A 22,490-nucleotide genomic window follows, 5' to 3' on the forward strand; every position below is an offset into this window, starting at 1 on the left:
CACAACTTTAGTTTGATTTGTGAGACCTCCATTTTTTTTTTTTTTTTTTACATGAGGTACATATCAGACTTATAAAACGTGACACCTGTATCTGGCTTGCTTTTGCTTGTTTTGCTGGTTCGTGAGTCTATCTGTCCATCTCGTCCTGTGTTCGTCCTGTGTTTTCTCCTCAAGCTCAAGGCAATGTTAATATCAATTCAACACCTGCTAGCTTGCCTGCTCCTGCTATGTTCACCTATATCTCGCTTCACACACAGGAAGCATCGTTCAGTACGTTCAGCACTGGCTGGTATAACGTTTTATGGGTGGTACACTCCACGTATCCAACGTATTCGTACGAATGTCCGCGGTATTCTGGAGGAAACTGCTCCCCTAGTGAACAAAGCACATCCAGGAAAAGGAAAGGGCGTTCCGCGCACGCCAAGTAAGTTACATTTAGCAACGTCTGGAAGAACCTAGAGGCAGGGTTGCCTTTGCGTAAAACCTGGACTGACAGTGAAAGGAAAGTGAAGGAAACGACGTGTGTAGAGGCGTTCAACGACGGTCGTGAAATGTTGCACAAAACGGACGTATGTTTGCATCAAACGCAACAGTAGCGCGTCAGACGATGCTACAGCAACTTTGTGACCTTCGAATTTTGTGACCAACAGAACTTCGTGACGAATGTGACCAGCACCAGCTCGCGTGGCGTAGGGTGGTTAGGGTGATCGCCTTCCACGGCACGAGACTTCGATCCTCGCACAGGCTGTGCTGTCTGAGGTTTTCGCTTAGGTTTTCCCTGGGGTTCTCCGGCATACTTTCCAGACGAATGTCGGCCCAATTTCCCCTGAAGTCGGCCCAGGACGCGTACTAAACCCCGGTCTCCCCTAATTCCTGCTGTCTTCTCTCCATCTGTCCACGCTTGTACGGCTCTCATAGCCACAGTTGCTTCGCGGCACAAACACGAAAAAAAATATATGGCCAGTCATTACATTCGTACAGTTATTGTGCCGTTCGCAACAGAACGTACAAAACTTTTCCCGCTTGGCTATACGGTGGCTCCACGAGGCTGTTTGCTCCGCTCTTGGTTGGGATATACGAGAAGAACGGAAATGTGGATGAGGGGAGGAGGGCATTGGGGGGATTCGGCGGAAGTGCAGTGGAGTGCAGAGGGGCGGGTCGAGCCGCGGAAAAGGCGGCTTTTGTCCGGCACTGGTTGTCTCGTCCGACACGCAGAGGCCTTTGGCTGCCTTCCATGTTCCTCGCCCTGGCTGCCATTAAAAATAAACGTAAGAAGTAAACCGGGCTGTGCCCCTGCCGAGTGAACGCTTCCACCTCATCAGAGGACTTCTATTACTTTATAATGGAGTGGGAGAGTGTTCGTTTGAAGCGCTATTTTCTGCTCAATTTTCCGGTGGAGGCACTCGACATTTCGACCATATTGAGTGTTTTCCAGAGCTTGTTTGGTGGTCGTGAAATGGAGTCCCTCTCTGGAGCCTTTTGTTCGTCGATCGCTCTCCGTGTATGTGAGTTCTGGAGAATAGTGAAAGAGGCGAAGGGAACTTTCGTTTCGGGGTTGGGATGGGACTGGTCGGTTCATTTCTAAAACGATAACCGGAGCGGAAAATATCGTCGAATAATCTGAAAGAACTCAGCCTCGGTTAATTATCGTTGTTTACGGGAAATATCTGTTTCAATGAGCTGCTTTCTCGCTGAATTTGGGAAACTGGCTCAGTGACTATACTGTGAAGAATTACAATGAAAAAAAAAAAAAAACGAAGAAAAGTAAAAGGAAAAGGGCTGTATTGTTGGGCATACTGCCAAATTCTGAAAGTCTTCTGATCCAGTGCCCGCTAGGACAAACGTTGAGGAAATTCCTCAGTGGTGTCCTCACTGGCTTAGGCGTAACTTCTGGCAACCGCGACTGTCCTCAACGCTGCTCGTTCGTAAAGCAGCGGCAAAGGTGCTGAGAACAGCTCTGAGGAATCTCCTGAACGCTCGTGCAAGCGGGCCCTGCACTCGTTCCGGTGCCGTTCTACTCTTCTACCCTTTCTTATATCTCCACAGCTGTTACGGACGGACCTTCACGCTTGTGGACGTTGGTGGCACGTATAAAACTATCGCAAACATAAAAAAATAAAAACCGAAAAAAGGGGGATGGGGGGCAAGGGGGGGGGGGCAAGGGAGGCATGTGTTCTCTGGGTCTGGCGTTTTGTCTCTCAACGTTGGCTCTTGACTGGTCAGAGTTGGGGTGTATGGATCGTCAATTGACCTTTTTTTCACAACGCTACTGCGCATGCTCTGTGACCCTGGCGACGCTGAAGAGAGTTCCCTACATATTCGATAGATGGCGCCGGTCGTGTTTTGCTAGGATACTAGAGTACGTGCAAAAGGTCCATTGAACTGCTCTACCTTGCGATTATCACTCGGTTTCTTACTCTCGCTACGTATCGCGTACCCCCAGAAGAAAATGAACTCGTGGTCGCCCTCAGAACACCAGGCGCTGTACGCGCGACTTGTTATCATACTTGCAAGTCTTGCAGCAGCCTGGACGTGCATGAAGTGCCGTTCTTGGAATCGGAACAGCTGAATAGTGTCGACGCAGCTTCTTTTCTGTGGACTCGAACTTTTAAGTCGCCGCGAAGAAAAACATACAGAAACTGGAAGCTCTTTGACGAAAAGATGTAGGTCACCATTCGGTGAATCGGAACAGGGACACGCATACCGTTCTGGAGATGAGGAGCCGCCACCGCCGACGCCATAAAATGCATCTTCCCCTTTCGAATTCAAATCGGGAGGAGATTTACACGTAATTGGAGTCAGCCTATTCGTGCCTTTGCTTGCTGCTGCTTCAGTCCTCCTTTGATTACGTATGTATGCATAACGGGAACATGCATTCCGTTGAACAGCCTCCGCTTTTCGTCTGGTTTTGCAGTGGGTATCGAAAATAAAATGTCATGCCGCCGCGAATGGTTGCACGAGGCAGTTCATGACTGGCTGGGGGAACCAGGGTGCACTTAACCGAAGCCTCGTATTTGCACACATCTGTGGTGTCCGCCTTTCATTTTGTAATATTGACCAGGTGAACATACCATTTGACATTGGAAAGTGAGAACCGCTAGTTTAATTGTTTTTATTTAACGATACTGTAGGCCCTATCTCGCCGCCGCGCAGGTACAGAAAAAGAATATAAAACTAAACCAGAAGGAACTGTGAGGTAATGCCTATGCACTCACAATATAAATAAGGAAGACACGAAACAACCGCATCATGAGACAGCAAAGATAATTGTGACAACTACGATAAGTACAAAACTACAAATAAAACGTAATACATAATAAGTAACACATAATAATAAGTAATTACAAATAATAACTACAAAACGCTTACTTAAAAAGACTCCAACTGTTGACCAAATGCCGAACCAGATCCGAGGGGGACACCATATCTGAGGGCAGTGCATACAAAAGAAGTTGTGGTTAAATGTGTTTTTTTAATTTAGTTATTTTCTTGTTTAATTTTGTTAAAATTTATTAAGATTTCTGTAAGCTGTGCGGAATTATTTATTTACGAAATTAGGTATAAGTACGCAATCCTACTCTCAACCTTTCTCTGGTTTAGTATGAACGTCGATACCGTGTTTTGCAACGCCGTCACCGTCTAGAAAACATCGTATACGTCACCAGTTGGGTTGATGAACTTTGAATTAACGAGATACTACTGTTAGTCTTAACTGAGTCAACGCTGACCATGAGTTTGGAAGTTGTGCTGTCTGATTTTGAAAGGACGTGGTCTTGACTTTTCTCACACAAGATATTCCGGGTGCATCTTGAACTAGCCTCTTCGTTATCTTCGTTATCTCAACATCGTGCGACATGGAGTTCGGACCCTGGATGCTTGCCGGGGGGGTTGATATTCCGTAACACTTTTAAGGAAGTCTCGCGACTCAAGCTTCCTTTGTGTCGGTTCACGCAGAAGTACCCCAGTATTTCCCGCACGTAGACTAACATCCTCTCCGCTGATCGGATCAGTTCCTTGGAACGGTCTGGGTGCTCGGCTTTTTCCTTTCGGATTCCAACTGCAACAACACGAAATGTCGCGCACATTTCCTTGTCTTTGGACTGCCCTAGTATGTGTGAACTTTTGATTCTTCGTGCCGAAGACAAATCGGATGTTACGGACAGAGCTTGAAAGATGAGTGTGCACCAGGCGCAGGACGAGCGGTTCGGCTTCTGAAGTGTACTACGAGTGAGTGCCAAGTGCATGAGGGACGGCAATGAGGTTGTTTTTTTTGCAGTAACATGAGCTAGATGACTTGTATGCCGTGCTATGCGCGAACAGCGAGCGTGCAAATTGATGCATGGGCGGCTTGTCTGTGTTCATGGCTGCGAATGGCGGGTACAACGTAGTGATTGATTAGGTACTTAAAGCTCCTGCTACACGACGTTCTTAGAAGTGTGGCGTGTATGTGGAAGCGGCTTGGTAATCTTGTACCTTCGGGCGACTTGAACGATCTCCACTTGGTGAGTGACGGCGTGTGTCCTGCAGGATGCGATATTTCGGTGTGACTTCGAGATGCGGGAATCTTGTAGAGCAGTTGTTTAAATGGAGCCCCTGTAATAAACGCCGTTTGAAAAAAGAGTAGAGCGACACAATGTGGACGTTTTGAGAAGTTATGGCGCCAAATCTGCTAAATATTCTGCGAAACGGTATACTTCGTTTCATAACGAGAAAAAGTGGCTGGCTGCAGCTGGAAATTAATTTTGTGCGAGGAAGTAATTAGTTTCAACAAAGTGTTGGCTTTCTCGCCTGGTAACTAACGCTTTGTAGCGCATCGGTTTTGCAATGTGTGCCGGTCGCGCAAAGAACGAACGATGCCCGGCGCGCTTGGGCAGATGACGAACAGAGATTGGAGGAGAATAAAAATGCAGATCCTTCGTTCGTCTGCCTGGCAATGGACGTCCGTCGCGCGTAAGAACGCCTGCTGGGGGACTTACTTGCTTTCACACATACTTGTCATCTATGCGACATCTATGCGTGTCTGATACAAAATCGTGACATACTTATTGTCTTGGGCACACTTGTCATTTATCTTGGTCGCACTTATTATCTCTTCATATCTTACCTTTTCATATCTTACCTTGAACATACTTATAATCTCTGTGATAGTATGTGTGTCTGATACAAAATTAGCGCGCACTTGCGACGTGGGGCACAGTCACACAAAAGAGAGCAGCAAAACAATCTTTTGATCTGGTGAGACATGTTTTGTTCCCTCCCTGGTTAAGGCGCCCGAAATTCGCTCCCAGGGCGGCTGCCCCCCCCCCCCCTCGTCTATTGCTCAAAGAATAATAGTGCAACCTTTACTGCTTCACTTCCCTCCTTCGCAGTGAGGTGTGGCGCTCACTCAGCTGAGCATCAGGCACCCCATCCGCACCGTTATCGGGCGACCTCTGGGGAGACCCAATGTGTAACTCTCGGAGGGCACTGCGTGACCTGGCCCTGTAGTCACTGCCTTTTATAGGCACTTCAGCGCTTTGGCAATCCGAAAGAGCGCTACGCATGGTGCCGAGGTCAACACCATCAGGAGTTATCCCAAACCTTATTGGCCTATTTTCACGCGTGTCGCCCTCTGCCTGTGGTATGCGGCAGCCTCTCCTTGGGGCTTGCCTGAGGGTCGAGGGCCACGGTCGTAATAATGAGAGGATAATACGTGTTTGACACCGATCGTGGTCATTGTCGGATAAGCGAATTGTCGTACCTACGAGATGGATTTACATGGCGGCGAAACAGTTCCCAAGAAAAACGGTCATAAAGCGAGCTTGTCAGATTAATGGGGGTCATAATAACGAGGGTCATAATAACGAGGGTTCACCATATTTCTCTTGGTACGTCAAGTGGAGGCTTTCAGCATGTCTACCGCCCTGCACCACAATAAGGGCACAGCTCCTGTTCTTATTCTAGCGGGTATCCTGGACTTGTTACGGTTGTCACACATTCCACGATGTAATTAATAATTTTCAAAAGAGCAAATATTTGGGCTTGTTGGTATCGCATCGTGACACAGGACTGCTAAGGTGGGAGCACGGACTTGAGGGAACTTTAAGCACTCCTGTGTCACAAGGTAATTAATGCGTGGCACGATTTGATCTCAGTGCTAGGCTCGTATCCATCGTTAAGGGATACTGACGGATGCTGTGTGACATCCAAGTGCCCCTATCAGATTTACAGGAGAAGTAACTTGCAAAACAAATGGAAAATGTGATAGCACGTGGCACGTCTACCGAAGGTTAGCAGTCAGAGCCTGCGAAAGCAAATGGGTAGCAAGTAGGGTTGCCACCTTTCGGAGTGCAAAATACCGGCTGAGGGGGAGGAGGAGGTGGGATAGAGGGAAAGGAGGAAATGTTCGCGGGGAAGGGAAAGTGGGTGAGGGGTGGAGAGTATACAGTGAGAGAGAAAGAAAGAACAAGCGTACTCGCTCAAGACAACAATGATAATAATAATGAATAGAGAGTTTTAGCAGACCGTTGATAAGGTGACTTGCGTCGAACCGTATCAACCGGAACCAATCAATGAATAAGATTCTGAGTCACGCACAACTGCGATTGGTTCCGATAGGCAGGTTAACCTTATCAACGGTATACTAAAACTCACTATTAACTAAGAAAACGACTGGTGACTACGGAGTTGGGTCTGTGCTCCAGATTTATTCAAGCTGTAGTGGAATGTTGAAAGGAAAACCCCGTAAAAACCCCTATGAAAGGTGTTGAGCCACAAATACCGGCAAAAGGCTGCGGGTATCACCTTCCTACCGGCAGAGCGAGCAAATAACCGGCCCTGCCGGTATAATACCGGCCTGGTGGCAACCCTAGTAGCAAGCAGACTCTAATGAGCTCCGAAACTTCACGCAGGGGGAACATAATTCTCACGACTCCTGCAGACAGTGCACAAATTTTGCAAGTCACTTGTGATGTCTTGTGCCATCGTGCACAGGAAGTACTGCTCTGTTTCGCCTGTTTGAATGTCTTCTTGCATTTTCCTACGTCTTATCCCTACCACCAGACAGGAATGTAATACTGCTCGAGGCACTAGCTAGTTGGGACGCGGAATTAATGTTCACGGCCTCTCTTCTGTGTGCGCAGATTGACTACCCGGACTGCGAGCTGCTGCGTCCAGGGCAGCGGCAGTCGTGTACCACCATGAACCTGGAACGGCTGTTGGCACTTGAGCCAGATGAGGTGACTGTCGAAACAAGACATAGGATACGCTCAGATGCTTCGGATCACATGCAGGTGATGTTTTCAGTTTCATCGCGTGTTGCATCATTTTGTGAGCCCACGTATTTTCAACTGTTACGTTTCCTGTAATTTCAGCAGCTGGACAGCCAACAGACAGTGCTGCAAAGGGACCTCAAGTCAAATAGGAGTTCTCGGAGCAGCGACACGTCTTCCGCGTACTCTGGATCAGATACAATGCAGTCCGTGCAGTCATCTCTAGAAGACAATGAAGTTGACCTCACTGGGCTCATGGAGAGCAATGTCGATTCTGACGAAGAGGAGGACCTTGCAGAGTCAATGGATGTAAGGACTGGTGCTAAAGTAACTATAGTCATGTTCGACTTAAGAAGGAAAAGTAATCGATTCCGTCATCTACATACGGCATTGGAGATAAGGAGACACACAGGAGAGTGACATATCTCTGCCCGGACATCCTATCTGCGGCGCAGTAATATTTTGAGAGCTGACGGACTAGATTTCTTTTCCTTCTTAAGTCTAAAGGAGTTTTCAGTCAATGTTCATGCAGTGAACACTACCCATAGTGCCAGCTGCTTAACATTTGGTGTGACATTTGCACAAATGTGCTCGCTGTTTATTTCAGAGCCTGACAGTGAGGGACACATATCGGGAGTGCCTAGAAAAAGATCCTAATGACCGCACGGAAGACGACATAGAAACTCTCCTGGAGTTTATGCAGCCTTTGCCTGTAAGTTGACCACAATGATTAATGGGGCCCTTTGGTGAGCAGCAGATGACCTTCGGAGATTCCGTGTGTTTAACGAGTCACAACCTGGCACTATCAGCTGAGGGCTCTAATGAGAGGCTGCGTATCAGGGATGTTTGCATGTGTAGCAAGGTGGATGTCTTACATGAGGAACAGGAAGTTCCTGTGTGTCCGTGCTTGTTGCTCAGCTTCCTGTAACACACTGAAATCTGTAATGTTGTGGTGCTCGTTTATAGGCCTTTGCCAACATGACGTTGTCAGTACGACGTGAGCTATGTGCGGTGATGGTGTTTGCTGTTGTGGAGAAGGCAGGCACTGTGGTGATGAATGATGGAGAGGAGCTGGACTCCTGGTCTGTCATTGTCAACGGACAGGTAGAGGTAGACCTTCCCGATGGAAATATAAAGGAGCTGGCAATGGGAGACAGGTAACAGACACTCTTTCACTTTTCTCTAGAACGTTGTGCTTACCCAGTTTGTTTTTTTCTAGCTTTGGTATCACGCCTACCATGGAAAAGATGCATCATCAAGGCACAATGCGTACCAAAGTGGATGACTGTCAGTTTGTGTGCATAGCTCAGGGCGACTACTATAGGATACTGCACCGCAGCGAAGAAAACACGTGGAAAGTTGAAGAAAATGGGCAGGTGGTACTAGTTACGGAACATCGCTCCCTCGATGGAGGTAGTCGCGAGGGCCACGTTGTCATTCGTGTAAGTGCACGACCCAAGCAGACGCATATTTTCTGCGGTAATGAGAGTTGCCGGTACATGCACTAATTCTGGTGCCCTTATTCAAACAGGGCACTCCAGAACGGTTGTTGTCTCAACTTCTGGAGGAGAACGGGTTAGATCCTGGCTACATCGAAGATTTCCTTCTCACCTACCGAACGTTCATTCCGAGCTCGACGGTGGTTACCAGCAAGTTGCTTTCTTGGTTCAAGGATCCATCTCTCAGAGATAAGGTATATTGCAGAAGCTTTTCATCACATCAGTTCTTTCATGCTATAGCTTTACTATCTCTGCGATGTTATATAACTTATATAAGATCTTATATAACTGAAAATAAGCTTATATAATATAAGCTTATTTTCCTGAATAGAGATAATGATGTCAGTCAAATGTTTCAGGTCACTCGTGTTGTGCTGCTTTGGGTGAATAATCACTTCACAGACTTCGAAACGGACCCAGACATGATGGAGTTTCTGGAGTTGTTTGAACAGTGCCTTGAAGCTCAGGTATATTGGCTTCTCATGATACTGCTTATGGACATTTTCCTACTTTCTCTGTGCTCCCTCCTCACTGAGGTACTTTTGGTGAAATCAAACCGAATAACCGTAGCCGATAATCGAGCCATGTAACGTAAGATGTTTGTAAATTGACCTGTCTAGAAAATGCACGCCCAGCTGCGCCTTCTGAACCTAGCATGTGCCACGAAAGCTCGCACAAGAGTGGTGACCTTGGCACGGTCATCCAGAGATGATGTCCTGCCTTTTCAAATTCTCGGTGGCTATGAGTCGGGCAACGCCATCTTTGTTGCTAAAGTAGACAAGACCTCGAAGTCTGAAGATGGATGGCTAAAGCGCGGCGACGAAGTAAGTTGTCTCAAGTTTAGCTGGTGAGGTTGCTATTTTACCGCAAGGCGGTTGCACTACTCATTGCATGATGCTTGTGTTGCACAGAAACGACCAGTTCGATGATTCTTGTGCATTGACCTTTACAGATACTTGAAGTGAATGGGCAAAGCTTTGCCACAATGTCACATTCGCAGGCATTGGAGATACTTAGGAAGGCCACTCATCTTTCCATTACTGTTCGTTCCAACCTTCTGGGTAAGGACGTTTTCTGTCATTCCAGCAATGGGGTGCTTGAATTGTGCTATTTGGATCCTCTTTCCATCATTTTTGTGGTGTGGTTTCCATTTGTTGCCTTTCTGTAGAGCAATGGCTCGCCGTGAGTAAGGTGTACCTTTCTGACGCTGCAAGAAACTGATAATTTTGTGTTATAGAATCACAAAATTTTGTATTGTGTTGTTAAAAACAACATGATACATTGTGTTATACTTAGAGCCTGAAGTTTTAGGGTTTAAACAGGTTCTTCCCCGAATTTGCACCCCGAATTGAAGGTTGCCTCTTTAGGGTGAAACCAGATTTCTACCTGGCAAATTGCCCTCACTGAGACATCTGCAGGAATGCACACTAACTTGTTTGGTAGCAAATGCAGTTACATCACCATTTGTACAAAACCAATACAGTTAGTTAGTATTTCTCGACGAATTTAGCCTACTGGAAGTTTTTCCATGCGAATTCGCATGAACTTAGAGCACATGTTTATTTACCGATTTTTACCCCCCGAATTTAGAAAGAAATATTTCCCCAAAACTTCAGGCTCTAGTCATACTGTTGACCACACTTTTAGTCAGGAAATAATGATAATGTGCATTGGTTTATAACAGGCATATTTGTTTGTGCAGTTGTCAGAACAGCAACATTATGTCCCATGTCATGTCTAAACAACAACAGCAGCAATTTTATTTTATGATGATGACGATTAGGGAGTTTCATCGTCATGTTTATATTTCATTATATAGCTACTTGATGTCTATCTGCCACGAAATGGTAATGATTCAGGAATGTGGTGATTTGCTACAGAACCTCGAAAGAGGTGTTGGAACATTGCTGTTCCTTCAGTTTTTCACTATTCTTTTGACAGAGTTCAAGGAGATGCTCAACAACCCGGAAAAGGCGATGCGTCCCCGTGGTCGGAAAAGCTCTGACATGTCACGGTACCAACCGGACACAAGATTGAGGCTGTCGTCGCACTTAGAATGGGGTGAGGTGGTTGGCTTGCCACTGGGCATCGGGGGGATGCCTTTGGGCGTGGGATGGGGGCCTCCGGGCTCCCCTTCGGCTGTCACTTCACCTCATACCTGCTCTCACGGAGGAACAGGAGGCACGGCCAACGGCGACCTCCGCAAGGATGACAAGAAGGGCTTCATGACGTTGGGCCACCGAGCAAAGTTGAAGAAGGCACTGGCAAAGATGAACATTATTCCCAAAACACTCAACAGGTGCGTTTACTATTTGCTGTGCAGTTTGTAAGATATGCGATACTCAGGGAAAAAAAGAACAGAGAAAGCTGGGAATTAAAGTAGTACCAGTTCAAGTTAACTCGGTACGGACTGGAAGTCCAAGTGATTCCACCTGGGGCTCAGGTAGTATTAGTTTGAGCTCACCTGGTATGAACTGGAAGTCTTAGTGATACCGGTTGGGTAGTTAGGATATATGTCTTTCTATTTTGCGGGATTGCGAGCCGTGTTGTTCCGAGTGCCATTTAGTTTAGGTCCTTTCTTTAGTATTGGTTGCTTTCTGAATTCAAGCGCAAATACTGTGTGTTTATGTTTGGGCAGGAATTTGTTTAGAAGTAACCTGCCACCTTAAAATCAAGTTCCTTGCAACATGAGCAATCCATCTGTACACATGAAGCTCTGGCACCATAGCACTAGTATAACTGGTGCACCCTAAAATATTTGAGAAGCAGCTTTGGGAAGAGTTTGACTTGATTGGCATGCACAAATTCAGGCGATAAATTTTAGTGCATTCAGTCTGTACCCCCAAAAATGTTACGCAAAATTTTGCAAATCCATACTCGCCTAGGAAATAGTAAGAAACAATTTTATGGCAAAAATGAATGGGGTTGTTTCATTGGGGTGTGATTTAATGGGTGGGGAGGGGGGAGGCTGTACTCTAGAAAATAGTCTTTGCATTCCATATTTTGTTTCCTATTCAGTGCTGATACAACTAAGACATGCTATATTATTAAGTCGACCTCGATTGAGAAAATCATGGTCGATCCATCGGTGGGTCCGATGGAAATGTGTTGGCATTAAAACTTGAAAAAGCATTTAGGAACTCCCCATCAGTTCTCTCATCACAAAGAACGCAGTGCCACACAACCCTTCAACGACCCTTCACAAAACAAACGCAAGACAGCACTCACAGCCAAACGAGCTTTTTGGGCTTACTCCGGTTCAGTGTGGCGGCGAAGTCTCACAGCCTTCTTGCCACAGCTCCTCCGCACAGCTTTCATAACCCATGACACGCCCACGCAGACCCGACACGTCTGTCGACCACCACAGCTGCACTGCAAAGTGCCGACGCCGTTGCTGCGTCACACTCTCCGTGCGCCCTCTCCTTCCCTCTCCCTCCCTCTCCACTCACTGCGCCGTGCGGACAGACGGACCATGCTGTGATTCTTGCGTAGCGAGGACAATAATACTGAAAAAAAAAAAAAAAATTAATCAAAAGTGAAATGTATTAAAAACGTGAATATTGCTTTGTGTCTTGCCGCAGTGAATCTCACCTGAACAGCTCCGACGACAGCCTATACTCGACACACAGCGGGTCAAGTGCCGGGTCTGGCGGACATGCGCGCACGTCGCGCAGCGGATCTTCGCCAGCACACAACCACGGCGGAGGACAGCTCTATCACAGCCACAGCAACCCCGACCTGACGTCCCTGGCTGTGACGCACTACGATGCTGATGGCGTGGGATGCCGGGATTTTCCCGAGCACGTGCTCAAAGTTTACAAGGCGGACCAGACGTGCAAGTACCTTCTCGTCCACAGGGTGAGTTAACCACGAGGGTACTACAAGTGGGCATTGCATGTCCATTACATGCCTGTATACATGGGCTTGTATACTCACTGTGTCGTCGTGTCCATACCGTGTTCGGGTTGTGAGCCTGAGCTTTTTTTTTGGCTTCCAGGAAACAACTGCCCGTGAAGTGGTGATGCTTTCGTTGAGGGAATTTGGCATAACGGACTCTAGCAGGTTTGTCTTATCCAGAACATCAAGTATTTTCATACAGTTGCCGACTCCAAAAATTCGGACTTTCCAATTTTTCGAAAAAAAAAAAAAAAACTCTTGGCACCATCGAATGCCCTCTAGAGCCAATGTATTTCCACTTCCAATACAATCAAACTCCTTTACAACGAAACTCGCGGGACCGCACAAAAATTTGCTGTAGTGGTATTTTCGTTAAAGGGTGTTCGCTATAAAGGAGTATTTCGGACCATATTTCGGATGGACTGTCCAGTTTTTCATGCTCATTTCGCTCCGAGCATGCCTATTTTTTCTGACTTCGTCTTCCAAGAGTCAAAACAGACGCATGCAGTGCATTTCGGGGCTCAATATTTGGGACCACGCCACCAAGGGAAGCAAGCGCGCCGGCCCGGCGCATGCATAGAAGCACGACATGCATGAAGGCAGAGCTTAGTAGCGCGTGCCAATCTGCTGCTGGAAGGTTCAGACGGCAGTGGAAGCGACAAAGAGGTTGCAGTTGTGCCCCTGTCAGCCACGGCAATCCTTATGACTGTTACTACGCTCGCGGAAGAGTATCACAAAAAGCAGGAATTCGTTGCGATGCGTTATCCTGTGTTCGCGTGGCGAAGCAAACTCGTGTCGACAGTTATTTCGAGCAAGCGTGAGTGCTCAAATAAAGTGTTTTTGAAACATTGCGGATTTAAAGCCTTTGTCTAAAAATTCGGACTGCACGATAATTCGTACTGTTTTTGTGTCTCCTTCAAAAGTCAGAAGAAAAATCGGTCGGCGACTGTATGCGTCCGTGGAATTGCGGAATACTTAATCTTGTTTTTCGTTTTTAGCCTGTACTCTCTCTGTGAAGTCTCAGTTGGAGAAGGTGGACTCATCAAGCAACGTCGGCTTCCTGAGCAGATGCAGAATCTGGCTGAGAAGATCGGCCTTAACAGCCGCTATTACCTCAAAAATAACTCTTCAACCGACCCACTAGTACCTGACGACATGGCTTCTGTAAGCATAATTCGCAAGTGCACTGCGTGGTTGATTGCAAAATTGTTGTTCCGTGCTTTGTAGGAGCTTCTGCGAGAGAGCCAGGTCAATTTTCTACATCTGAACAGCGTTGAGGTGGCAACGCAGTTGACACTGGAAGACTTCAGCATATTTCGCCAAATAGAACCCACAGAGTACATTGATGACTTGTTTGAGGTGAAATCTGCATACGGCTCACCAATGCTCACAATGTTCGAAGAGGTAAGGTTTAGAAACATTTATCCTATGTAATTGTATTTACATATTCTTTACATTTAGCTTACATTATGTAAGGTTATGTGAAAGGTACATGTTTGTTGGTAAAATATTTTTTAGAATTTTAATAATCTAGTTAGGCAGTGCTGTGAGGAAGTTGACAAAAAATGTTTTCCCTTTCTGTGGGAGAGTACATTTTCAGTCCCAGTTGCTAGTGCATATTTGGGTTTTTTGTCATAATAGCTATGTCTGTCCATAAATGGTTCCATGTTCACTTGTCCTTGTTGCCAGTAAGGCACATGGTTGGTATCAGGAAATGAGTTTTTTTAATTTTTGTCCTTGCAGCTTGTAAATAGAGAAATGTTCTGGGTTGTCTCTGAGATCTGTGGGGAATCCAACCCAATCCGAAGGATGAAGACTGTTAAGCAGTTTGTGAAAGTAGCAAGTGAGTGAAATGTCACAGCCTGCTATATTCACCATTGCAGTATTTTTATTTTATTTTACGCATTAATCATGTCCTTCTGTCTTTGCTCTCCGCAGGGCAATGCAAAGAATGCAAAAATTTCAACTCCATGTTTGCTATTCTGAGTGGATTGGGGCATGGCGCTGTTGCCAGATTACGATCCACTTGGGATAAGCTGCCTTCGAAGTACCAAAAAATGTTTGAAGTAAGTACACTGTGCATGCACGTATGTTTTATGACCAACCGAAGCACATGAGCATGATTGAATCTCTATGTGAAGCATGGTACCCAATGCCAGACTTAGGAATTTGCAGATTTATGCAGTATACAGTAGTGTCTTGCCAAAATCAAAATACCAAATAGTAAGGATAAAAAAAGATTGAAAGCAAGCTAGGCGGTGGCAGATATCCACAACAAAATCCCGAGACTAGGGGTAAGCGTCCCTTTTTATTTATTTTTTTCTAGTCTCTGGTTTTCGTTATGGACCAAATAGTAGCATGGTGTTTGCTATCATTCCTAACGGTCTCCTTCCAGTGGTTTATTGTTGTGAAAACATCCAGAGTTCAATAACTTATGGCATCATCAAGTGGTGGTGTCAATAAGTGGGTTACTGTGGGAAGTGTGAAAAGAAAGTTTACAACAAGGAAAACTTTTTTTTTATTATACTCTGTCTGAGCAGCTCCATTTGAAAATCTTGAATAATACCATTCAGTTGGAACTGAATATCTGGGTTATCAGGTGTACGATATTAATGCAACCTTATGAGAAGTTAGGCTAGCATTGCGGTATGACGTTGAATTTTATTTAGTGCTTGGAGCATATCACAACATTTGAGGAATCTGTATTTCCTACAGGACCTACAAGAGCTGATGGACCCTTCTCGAAACATGTGTAAATATAGGAATCTCATCAATAGTGAACAGATGCGGCCACCAGTTGTGAGTGCCATGCTGTTTGGTGATTTTTCATATCCTAATGCACGTTACAATATTGTTTACTCATACATATTCATCTTTCAGATACCTTTCTACCCTATTGTTCGGAAGGATCTCACATTCATTCATTACGGGAATGATACCATTGTAGACAATCTGGTAGGTACCTCGTATTGTAGGGAAAGCAGATGAGTCAAGTGAGGGGTTATGCAAGCGTGCTGTCTGCGTAGAGCTGAGGTGAAAAGTCACAAAAGATTTGGACAGCAGTGAAATTAACCAGTAATCATCTGCAGAAACTATAATTGAAAGTTGAGTGCTATTGGCAGATATACTCCAGGCTGAAACGTTCGTTGTAATGCTGTTTATCCCATTCCAGCAACCATAGAAATCTTAAGGAGAGAGGCTAGAAGGAAAGGCGGGGAGGAGGAGAGCAAAGAATTTGAACGGGGCTCTTCTCTCTCTCAATGTATGCGCCTGGACGCAGCCATATTGAATCAGCCGAGGGAACATCGCATACTTTTAGCCCGTGAAAACAGGCGCTGTCCCGAAACTGTTGTTAACGCTTGCTCCGCCGCTTCCGTTGGCTACGGATTTTGTCACTGTCCGCTGGCTGGTCGAGGCAGCGGCGGTGGCGGTGTGGGGTAGTGTACATGAACGCTTGGTGTGTGCACCATTTACGTGTTTCATCTTTGAGCACAGGCCTTGTTTTCTAATTAGTAAATATTGCTGTGTATATACGTTATGCTATCGGCTAAGCTTAGCAGCGGAGCAGAGCGCTGCTGGGGCGACGCTGACTGATTCAAAATAGCGCTCCCATCGCCCGCACGTCCCAGTTTCGGATGTTTCATTCTAGCATACTCCTTCAGATTTCTATGCCAGCAACACTTTAGTCATTTTGTTCCATGTCTTTGTTTCCAGGTCAACTTTGAGAAGCTCAGGATGATTGCCAAAGAGGTTCGGCAACTCATGAATATGTGCTCCGCGCCTTATGTAAGTATCCTTAAGTTAAGCGATTGATGTGACAGAACGGAAACCTAGTGGGAGATGTACCCCCAATTCCCTGTGTCGGCAGGGCTGTGAGGTAACACCACTTTCCGTGACCTTTCAGGACTTGTACAGCATGTTGGAAGCAGGGGGAAGCCCTTTAAATCCTGCATTGGCATCTCTGAATAGCTTTGCAGCAACAGGGAGCGCTCTTGCAGTTGTGAGAGGGAGGAAGCGTAGCACTGCACAGCCAAGCCCCAAGAAAATGTTTGAGGAAGCACAAATGGTGCGTCGTGTCAAAGCGTACCTGAGCCGATTGAGAGTTGTGACGGACGAAAGTCGCCTGCTTGCGATGTCTGTCGACTGTGAGCCTCATCCAGTACCACCTGGTAAGTGGCAATCATGCTGCAACACCACCTAGAGTGAACAGAGCCCAATTGCATAAAATGATGTGACATACAGTCAAGCCCGTTTCTTATTATCTTCGATCTAATCTACAAACAAATGTTTGTATTTCAGTGCTTCCTGTAGCAGTAAGCCAACAGATCCCCAGAAGACGTCATCCATCACCCAGGAAACGTCATCCGTCTCCAACGTTGTCCACCGCTAGCAGTAATAGCAGCACCTCAGAAGGGAAGAAGTCCATCAACTCTGGTGGGGGGCCCAAGTTTGGTGAGTTTTGTTCACGGATGATCTTTCATTTCTCTAAAAATCGTTGTCAAAACTCTGCATTCCAATTATTATATTGCATAATTGAATTCGGTCTGTAGTACCTGCATCTTGTTAGACAAGCGCAAGACGTCAACGAGGATATTTGTTCGGATGGTGCATTGCTCAGTTAGGCTTTCGACTGATGTTTCGATTCGAGCATGTTCGAATACCTTTGTTATGTATCACCCTCTGAAATAGATGTTGAGTAACTTTCTTAAATAAATACTTATATGTATACTTATATATAAATAAATACTTAATAAATAAACTTACTTAAATAAAAATAAATAAACTATGGGGGCAATGCCTGTAAGTACTTAGTAGTGTGCTTTAATCAATATGAATGTTACTTGTGCTACTTGAAATCCTGTAATTGCTTTCGTGAGCCATGGAATGTATATGAAGAAAAGGGAACAGCTTCAATAACCTTAAAGTGTTGTCTGGCATTACTTTCTGAACTCACAGCATTATTAACGCCTTGTCGATCGCAAACTTCAGCACGTATGAAGACGTCTTGAATGAGATTCTTCCTATGATGACCATGGATAGGGATGCCCTAGGTGCAAATTTTTACGTGAAGTGCTTAACGATTAACATCAGGCAAGAAGGAAGCAAATGCAATGCTTCCTTTTTGCTTTCTTTGACAAGAGTTGATCTCCATACATTAAGAGCATCCACTGCTTTCTTCTAAGGCCTCCTCTTCTGTGCACTGATTCTTTGTCTGGCTATGGGATCGACTGAATGTCCAAAGTCACTCTCGAGCATCATAGTGGATGAGTCGACCATCACAGATTGCGATCAGATTTGTTTGTGATGTTCTCCCTCACGTGCATAGAACACATGCCAAATATTTAGAGCTTGACTTTTTTCGGTTATATTTTCCAGCAAAATCTGGGAGTAAATATTGGGTTGTAAGTTTTGCTTCAATAATTCGGGTGCAATCGGGTTGATCTGAACCTGATTCAACCACATTCTGGTTGAATCAGATTGGACCAGGCATAAATCTTCGGTTTACTCAGCATAATACACATGACACACCGGTAGACAGATAGTATCAATATTTAGTCCATTCATCTAAGAGGCAGAAGGGTCTCTGTTTTGATAGTTCATGAGCATATTTATGCATTTACGGCACAGTTTCCATAGTCTTGTGTTAGTTGTGATGACTTCGGATCCTCCTAGTCCAGCAGTTTTCGTGGGAACACCGGGTTAAACACTGTTTTTTTTTCTGATTTGAATCGGCAGGTAAATATTGGTAAATATCCCATGCATGTGAGGTGGAACATCACAAGAGAATCTCATCGCAATCGGTGATGGTTGAGCCACCGACTTTCGGCGTTTGACCTGGAATGATGGGTCTTGTCCTTGATTTGACCTTGAAGTGGTTCTAATATGGATGACTAAACAGTGGGTATGGCATCCTTCCCAGGCACAGACTCACCTCAAGCCATGCGCAAGCTTCTTGCCTTGTCTGACCAGAGCAAGATGCGTCCTCATCAGCCCTCCAGGCCACAGCCAGCATCACCTTCTCCTGGACCAGCTAGGAGGAGTTCTGCGGTTCAGCCAGGACACATACACGGTCACGGGCGCTCGCGTTCGGATACTGGCTACGCCAACGTTCAGCCTGTTGACCTATCAGCTGAAAGCTCTAGTGTTACAAGCCTTAATAACCTGCCGCTGAGGAAGTCCCATACTTCAGGTAGGCGCACGCACATGTATTGTGAAAGGTCAGACACATTCCACCTTGACCTGCATATTTACCATGGGGAGTCATGTAAAAAATGTAGCGTCGTAGAGAGTATGTGCTAATTATATGAGGGGAAAATTGGAATTCAGCACTCGACATAAACTCAACTACCATTTTTATTTTATGTTTTCGTGTTTGAGTCCGTGTCCTGAAATCAACAAGCAATTAATCATTAGAGCCGCTGACCGACTTTTTGGTCTTCTAGGAGCCACAGAATCGGTTCGAATTATTGGGCAGTCCGACAGTCCATGTTGTGTGATACAGTCAAATCCCTTTACAATGAAACTCGAGGGGGGGGGGGGGGGGACAACGAAAGAAATTAGCAGTAAAGGTATTTTCGCTAAAAAGGATGTCCATTATTGGACCTATAGGGTTCCAGCGGGACTGCAAAAAAATTTGCTGTAGTGGTATTTTCGTTAAAAAGGAGTTTGACTGTATGACCCATTAGTGCTGCTAGACTCATGGTGTGCAAAATATACGGGGAAAATAAAGTAACAACATTTAGACATTCAAGGTTTGGGTGCGTGAATTATGCGAGTAAATGTGGTACCTTGACAAGAAATGTACATTAACGCATACGTGTTGGAGAAGCTGCCTTCCTCCCTTCTTTAAGCGATTGTCATTCTCAGCATGTCTCATTGCACCAGTTTTATACATTTTCAAATTTCATAGCTGTTTCTGTATGGTATGAACTCAATTTAATGACTTGAAATAAGCTCGATAAGCTTTTCAGCATCAAAGCCTCGTTAGAATGCCATGTGTTTGGCACAAAACTTGCCGGCATAGCTAACAATCCATTTAATAGGCACTGTGTCTGCATTTGGTAACTGCTGTCATCTTTATAGTACCACTGCAAAGTCCATTGCAGTGACCTGTAGAATGTTCTTTTAATGCTGGACTATCTTTTTTGTTCAGCCTGTTCGGTGACATCAGCTGACAGTGGTGTGGGGAGCTACCACTCCCCTCACGACAGCGACTCTTGCAGAGGATCTATAGGCTATGACAGCCCTCAGCAAAGGAGGCCATCGGGTAAGCCGTTAATTGGGCTGCCAGAACTTGATATCTTTTGCAGCTTTCTCAAAGCCCGCTGCAGACTCTCTCTGAGCATCCCTTGGTTGCCCGAACAGTTTTTGTAAAATTATATCTTTTTTTTGGTCAGGCACACTCCCTCCTTCTCCTCCACTTATGAGGGCTCGCAAGAGCATGCCGCCTTTCCCCCATGCTGTCCCTGTTTTGCCCCCAATTTCACCCGGACAGCTGCATGGTAGGTGCCAAATTTCCGCCATATGTTCCGTTACAAAAAGCTGCTTGCTTTGCTATGCTACGTTGCAAAATCAATGCTCATGCATCATTTCGTACAACCTCTCCTTAACTGCTCGTTCTGAGATCAGCCGTTGAAGTCAGAATCTGTACCTAGGCGTGGTAGGCGCTTCTTATTGGTTACTTGTGCCAGTGTGTGTTAGTAAGTGGATTTTGTGTGTGGTTATTTGCTAGCCTGTGCGGTGTGGTTTGTTCCTAGTGGGCTTGATAGCAACAGGACGAACGAAAGTAAATACTATTGGCCCCGTTTGTAATGCTACTGATGGGAACGAGAAGTCCCATCATTATGTCGGAGTATTTTTATATACGAGCGTTGCTTTACATATGCTGTTGGACGTTTAACTCGCATCAGTAGATTTACAATGATACAAGCAGAACGACACTGGAAATGCACGTTTGATGGGTGATTAAGGTATCCCATCTATCTTTAGTTCGAGCAGCTTTGCATTCTAAAACTTGTTCAACGCCAACATAACTCATGCCAAGAGCATGCGAGTCTCTAAGCCTAGTAAAATTGATGGTCGTGTCAGTTGCATGCTGTTTCGTAATCAGATTCGTCGTCAAGCCACATAGAGACTGTACTTTGTAATAAGGTCTTGCACAGGAACACTGTCTGAAAGACTGTCAAGCGCGCACAACTTAATTTAGAGGCATGTGCCTTTTCTCTTCAAAATGCTTGCTGTTGCACGCAGCTCCAGGAACTCGGAAAATGCTGTCGATGACACAGATCACAGAAATACTTAAGTGTGAAAGGGTGTAGTGGAGAGGGATCGACCCTCACAAGTTCTTGCGAACGCCTTTCAACGTGTGCGCTCTGCGACAAACAGGGCTAGCCATGTGTGATGCACGGATGGAGACATGACACATCAAAACTTGAAAGTGTCAATTTACCATTGCTGAACGTGAGCAAGTGCTTCTATCAAAGTCTTGTTCACACGCATTTCGGTGCTCAAGCGGATGGGAAAGCAGAAATTTGATCTAATATCAGACTCATTATTTTAACAAAGATCGTAATAAGTGGACTTGTCTGTGAAGCCCACAAGGTCAAATCCCGTGGCTCGTGATAGGAGATAACGAGCAGCTGGTTAGTGACAGTGCCGTGGTATTCTGCCACTATTGCAGTCCCGTAGTTTGGGCAGATTCATAGACAGCTGTTGCAACAGAAGGTGCTGCGGTCATTCTGCCTAATTTTCAGAGACGCTGCCTCATAGAAAAAAGCAACCAAGCACCCCCTCTAATATAAAAGGCAAAGCTTCCTTTAGTGAAAAAATATTGTGAACGGAGTGGGATTGACAGGAGATAGTGCACTTCCATCTAGTACATTGGAAGTCTGTGTTCGGTTCAAGCAGGCAACAAAATGTTACTGCTCGGGATATTCAAATTGAACTAGGGAAACCTATTGCCTAGATGTGACCTCTGGGGTACAGTCAGCAACTGACTACTACTTCAATCCAGTTTTTCTTGCAAGTATTTAGGGACATAGCTGCTGCTTAATGGGGGGCAGCGTATACAGCAGTGCACAAATTCATTCTGACAAATCTTTGGAGAAGATGTACTTGTAAACCTTAAGGGCCTTTGTTCTACTTGTAACAGTGGTTGGTCTGCATTTGTGTTACTAACATTGCAATGTTCTTGCATGGTGGTACTAATGGTGATGGCAGACACAGCGTGACAAAAATAAGTAACACCAAGTTAATGCAGCCTATCTTTGGAAGGCTAGTGAGGACTTGTGAGGATTATGTGGCCTGTGGCGTTTACGTCTCGAAGAAGTACTAAACGTTGTATAGTGGGAAAGAAAATGCACGCTGATAGGCAACGCTGATAGGTGCGTTACGTGAACTATTTCGTGAAGTTTGAAATGGGGTACGGAAACTCTGGTATAAAAACAGTGTATGCCATTGTGTTAATGATTGATTATGTGCGGGAACAACACATTCAGGGTGAGTGGTGCAGTGGAAACTGGTGTCGCTATATAGTAAATATAATTTCGTGTAATAATAACCAACTAACTAACTATGGCACTTGGAAATACTGGCATGCCAGCATTCTACTGTGGACTGAGGGCATAAACCTAACCAATGGTAATTAACTCCCACAAATCTTTAGCGGCCACAAAGCTGTTTTTTTATCTAACACGAATAATATAAAGTAACTAGGTGATAGGGATTAATATTTGCAGGAGATAAAACTATGCTTTTATACTGCAAAGTGTGGCATGAGGATAGCAACGTATCAGGAGGTGTCTTACCTAAACATGTGAGCATATTTGGGGTTTCTGATCTTCGC

At 45.4% G+C, this 22,490-nt stretch overlaps 1 protein-coding gene across 12 annotated transcripts in view; it reads left to right on the forward strand.

Annotated features, from left to right (window-relative positions):
• The window catches only part of LOC135368501 (rap guanine nucleotide exchange factor 2-like), a 167,132-nt gene that overhangs the window by 138,666 nt on the left and 5,976 nt on the right, over nucleotides 1-22,490 (forward strand). For 8 of the 12 annotated variants that reach the window (XM_064601834.1, XM_064601841.1, XM_064601835.1 and 5 more), the window contains 24 exons: nucleotides 7,122-7,271; nucleotides 7,353-7,559; nucleotides 7,858-7,962; nucleotides 8,217-8,407; nucleotides 8,470-8,692; nucleotides 8,782-8,943; nucleotides 9,109-9,216; nucleotides 9,370-9,573; nucleotides 9,702-9,810; nucleotides 10,691-11,048; nucleotides 12,331-12,607; nucleotides 12,747-12,811; nucleotides 13,645-13,810; nucleotides 13,874-14,050; nucleotides 14,390-14,489; nucleotides 14,585-14,712; nucleotides 15,362-15,445; nucleotides 15,527-15,601; nucleotides 16,361-16,432; nucleotides 16,551-16,815; nucleotides 16,946-17,098; nucleotides 18,567-18,836; nucleotides 19,800-19,913; nucleotides 20,044-20,148. In XM_064601834.1, the coding sequence (XP_064457904.1) occupies nucleotides 7,122-7,271; nucleotides 7,353-7,559; nucleotides 7,858-7,962; nucleotides 8,217-8,407; nucleotides 8,470-8,692; nucleotides 8,782-8,943; nucleotides 9,109-9,216; nucleotides 9,370-9,573; nucleotides 9,702-9,810; nucleotides 10,691-11,048; nucleotides 12,331-12,607; nucleotides 12,747-12,811; nucleotides 13,645-13,810; nucleotides 13,874-14,050; nucleotides 14,390-14,489; nucleotides 14,585-14,712; nucleotides 15,362-15,445; nucleotides 15,527-15,601; nucleotides 16,361-16,432; nucleotides 16,551-16,815; nucleotides 16,946-17,098; nucleotides 18,567-18,836; nucleotides 19,800-19,913; nucleotides 20,044-20,148 (3,868 nt within the window). Of the gene's footprint in view, nucleotides 1-4,111; nucleotides 4,228-7,121; nucleotides 7,272-7,352; nucleotides 7,560-7,857; nucleotides 7,963-8,216; nucleotides 8,408-8,469; nucleotides 8,693-8,781; nucleotides 8,944-9,108; nucleotides 9,217-9,369; nucleotides 9,574-9,701; nucleotides 9,811-10,690; nucleotides 11,049-12,330; nucleotides 12,608-12,746; nucleotides 12,812-13,644; nucleotides 13,811-13,873; nucleotides 14,051-14,389; nucleotides 14,490-14,584; nucleotides 14,713-15,361; nucleotides 15,446-15,526; nucleotides 15,602-16,360; nucleotides 16,433-16,550; nucleotides 16,816-16,945; nucleotides 17,099-18,566; nucleotides 18,837-19,799; nucleotides 19,914-20,043; nucleotides 20,149-22,490 lie in introns of those variants that run through there. The other 4 variants (XM_064601839.1, XM_064601845.1, XM_064601838.1 and 1 more) reach the window with 4 other exon arrangements.

The sequence above is a fragment of the Ornithodoros turicata genome, chromosome 9, assembly GCF_037126465.1.
Source record: "Ornithodoros turicata isolate Travis chromosome 9, ASM3712646v1, whole genome shotgun sequence".
Classification (NCBI taxonomy): Eukaryota; Metazoa; Arthropoda; class Arachnida; order Ixodida; family Argasidae; genus Ornithodoros; species Ornithodoros turicata.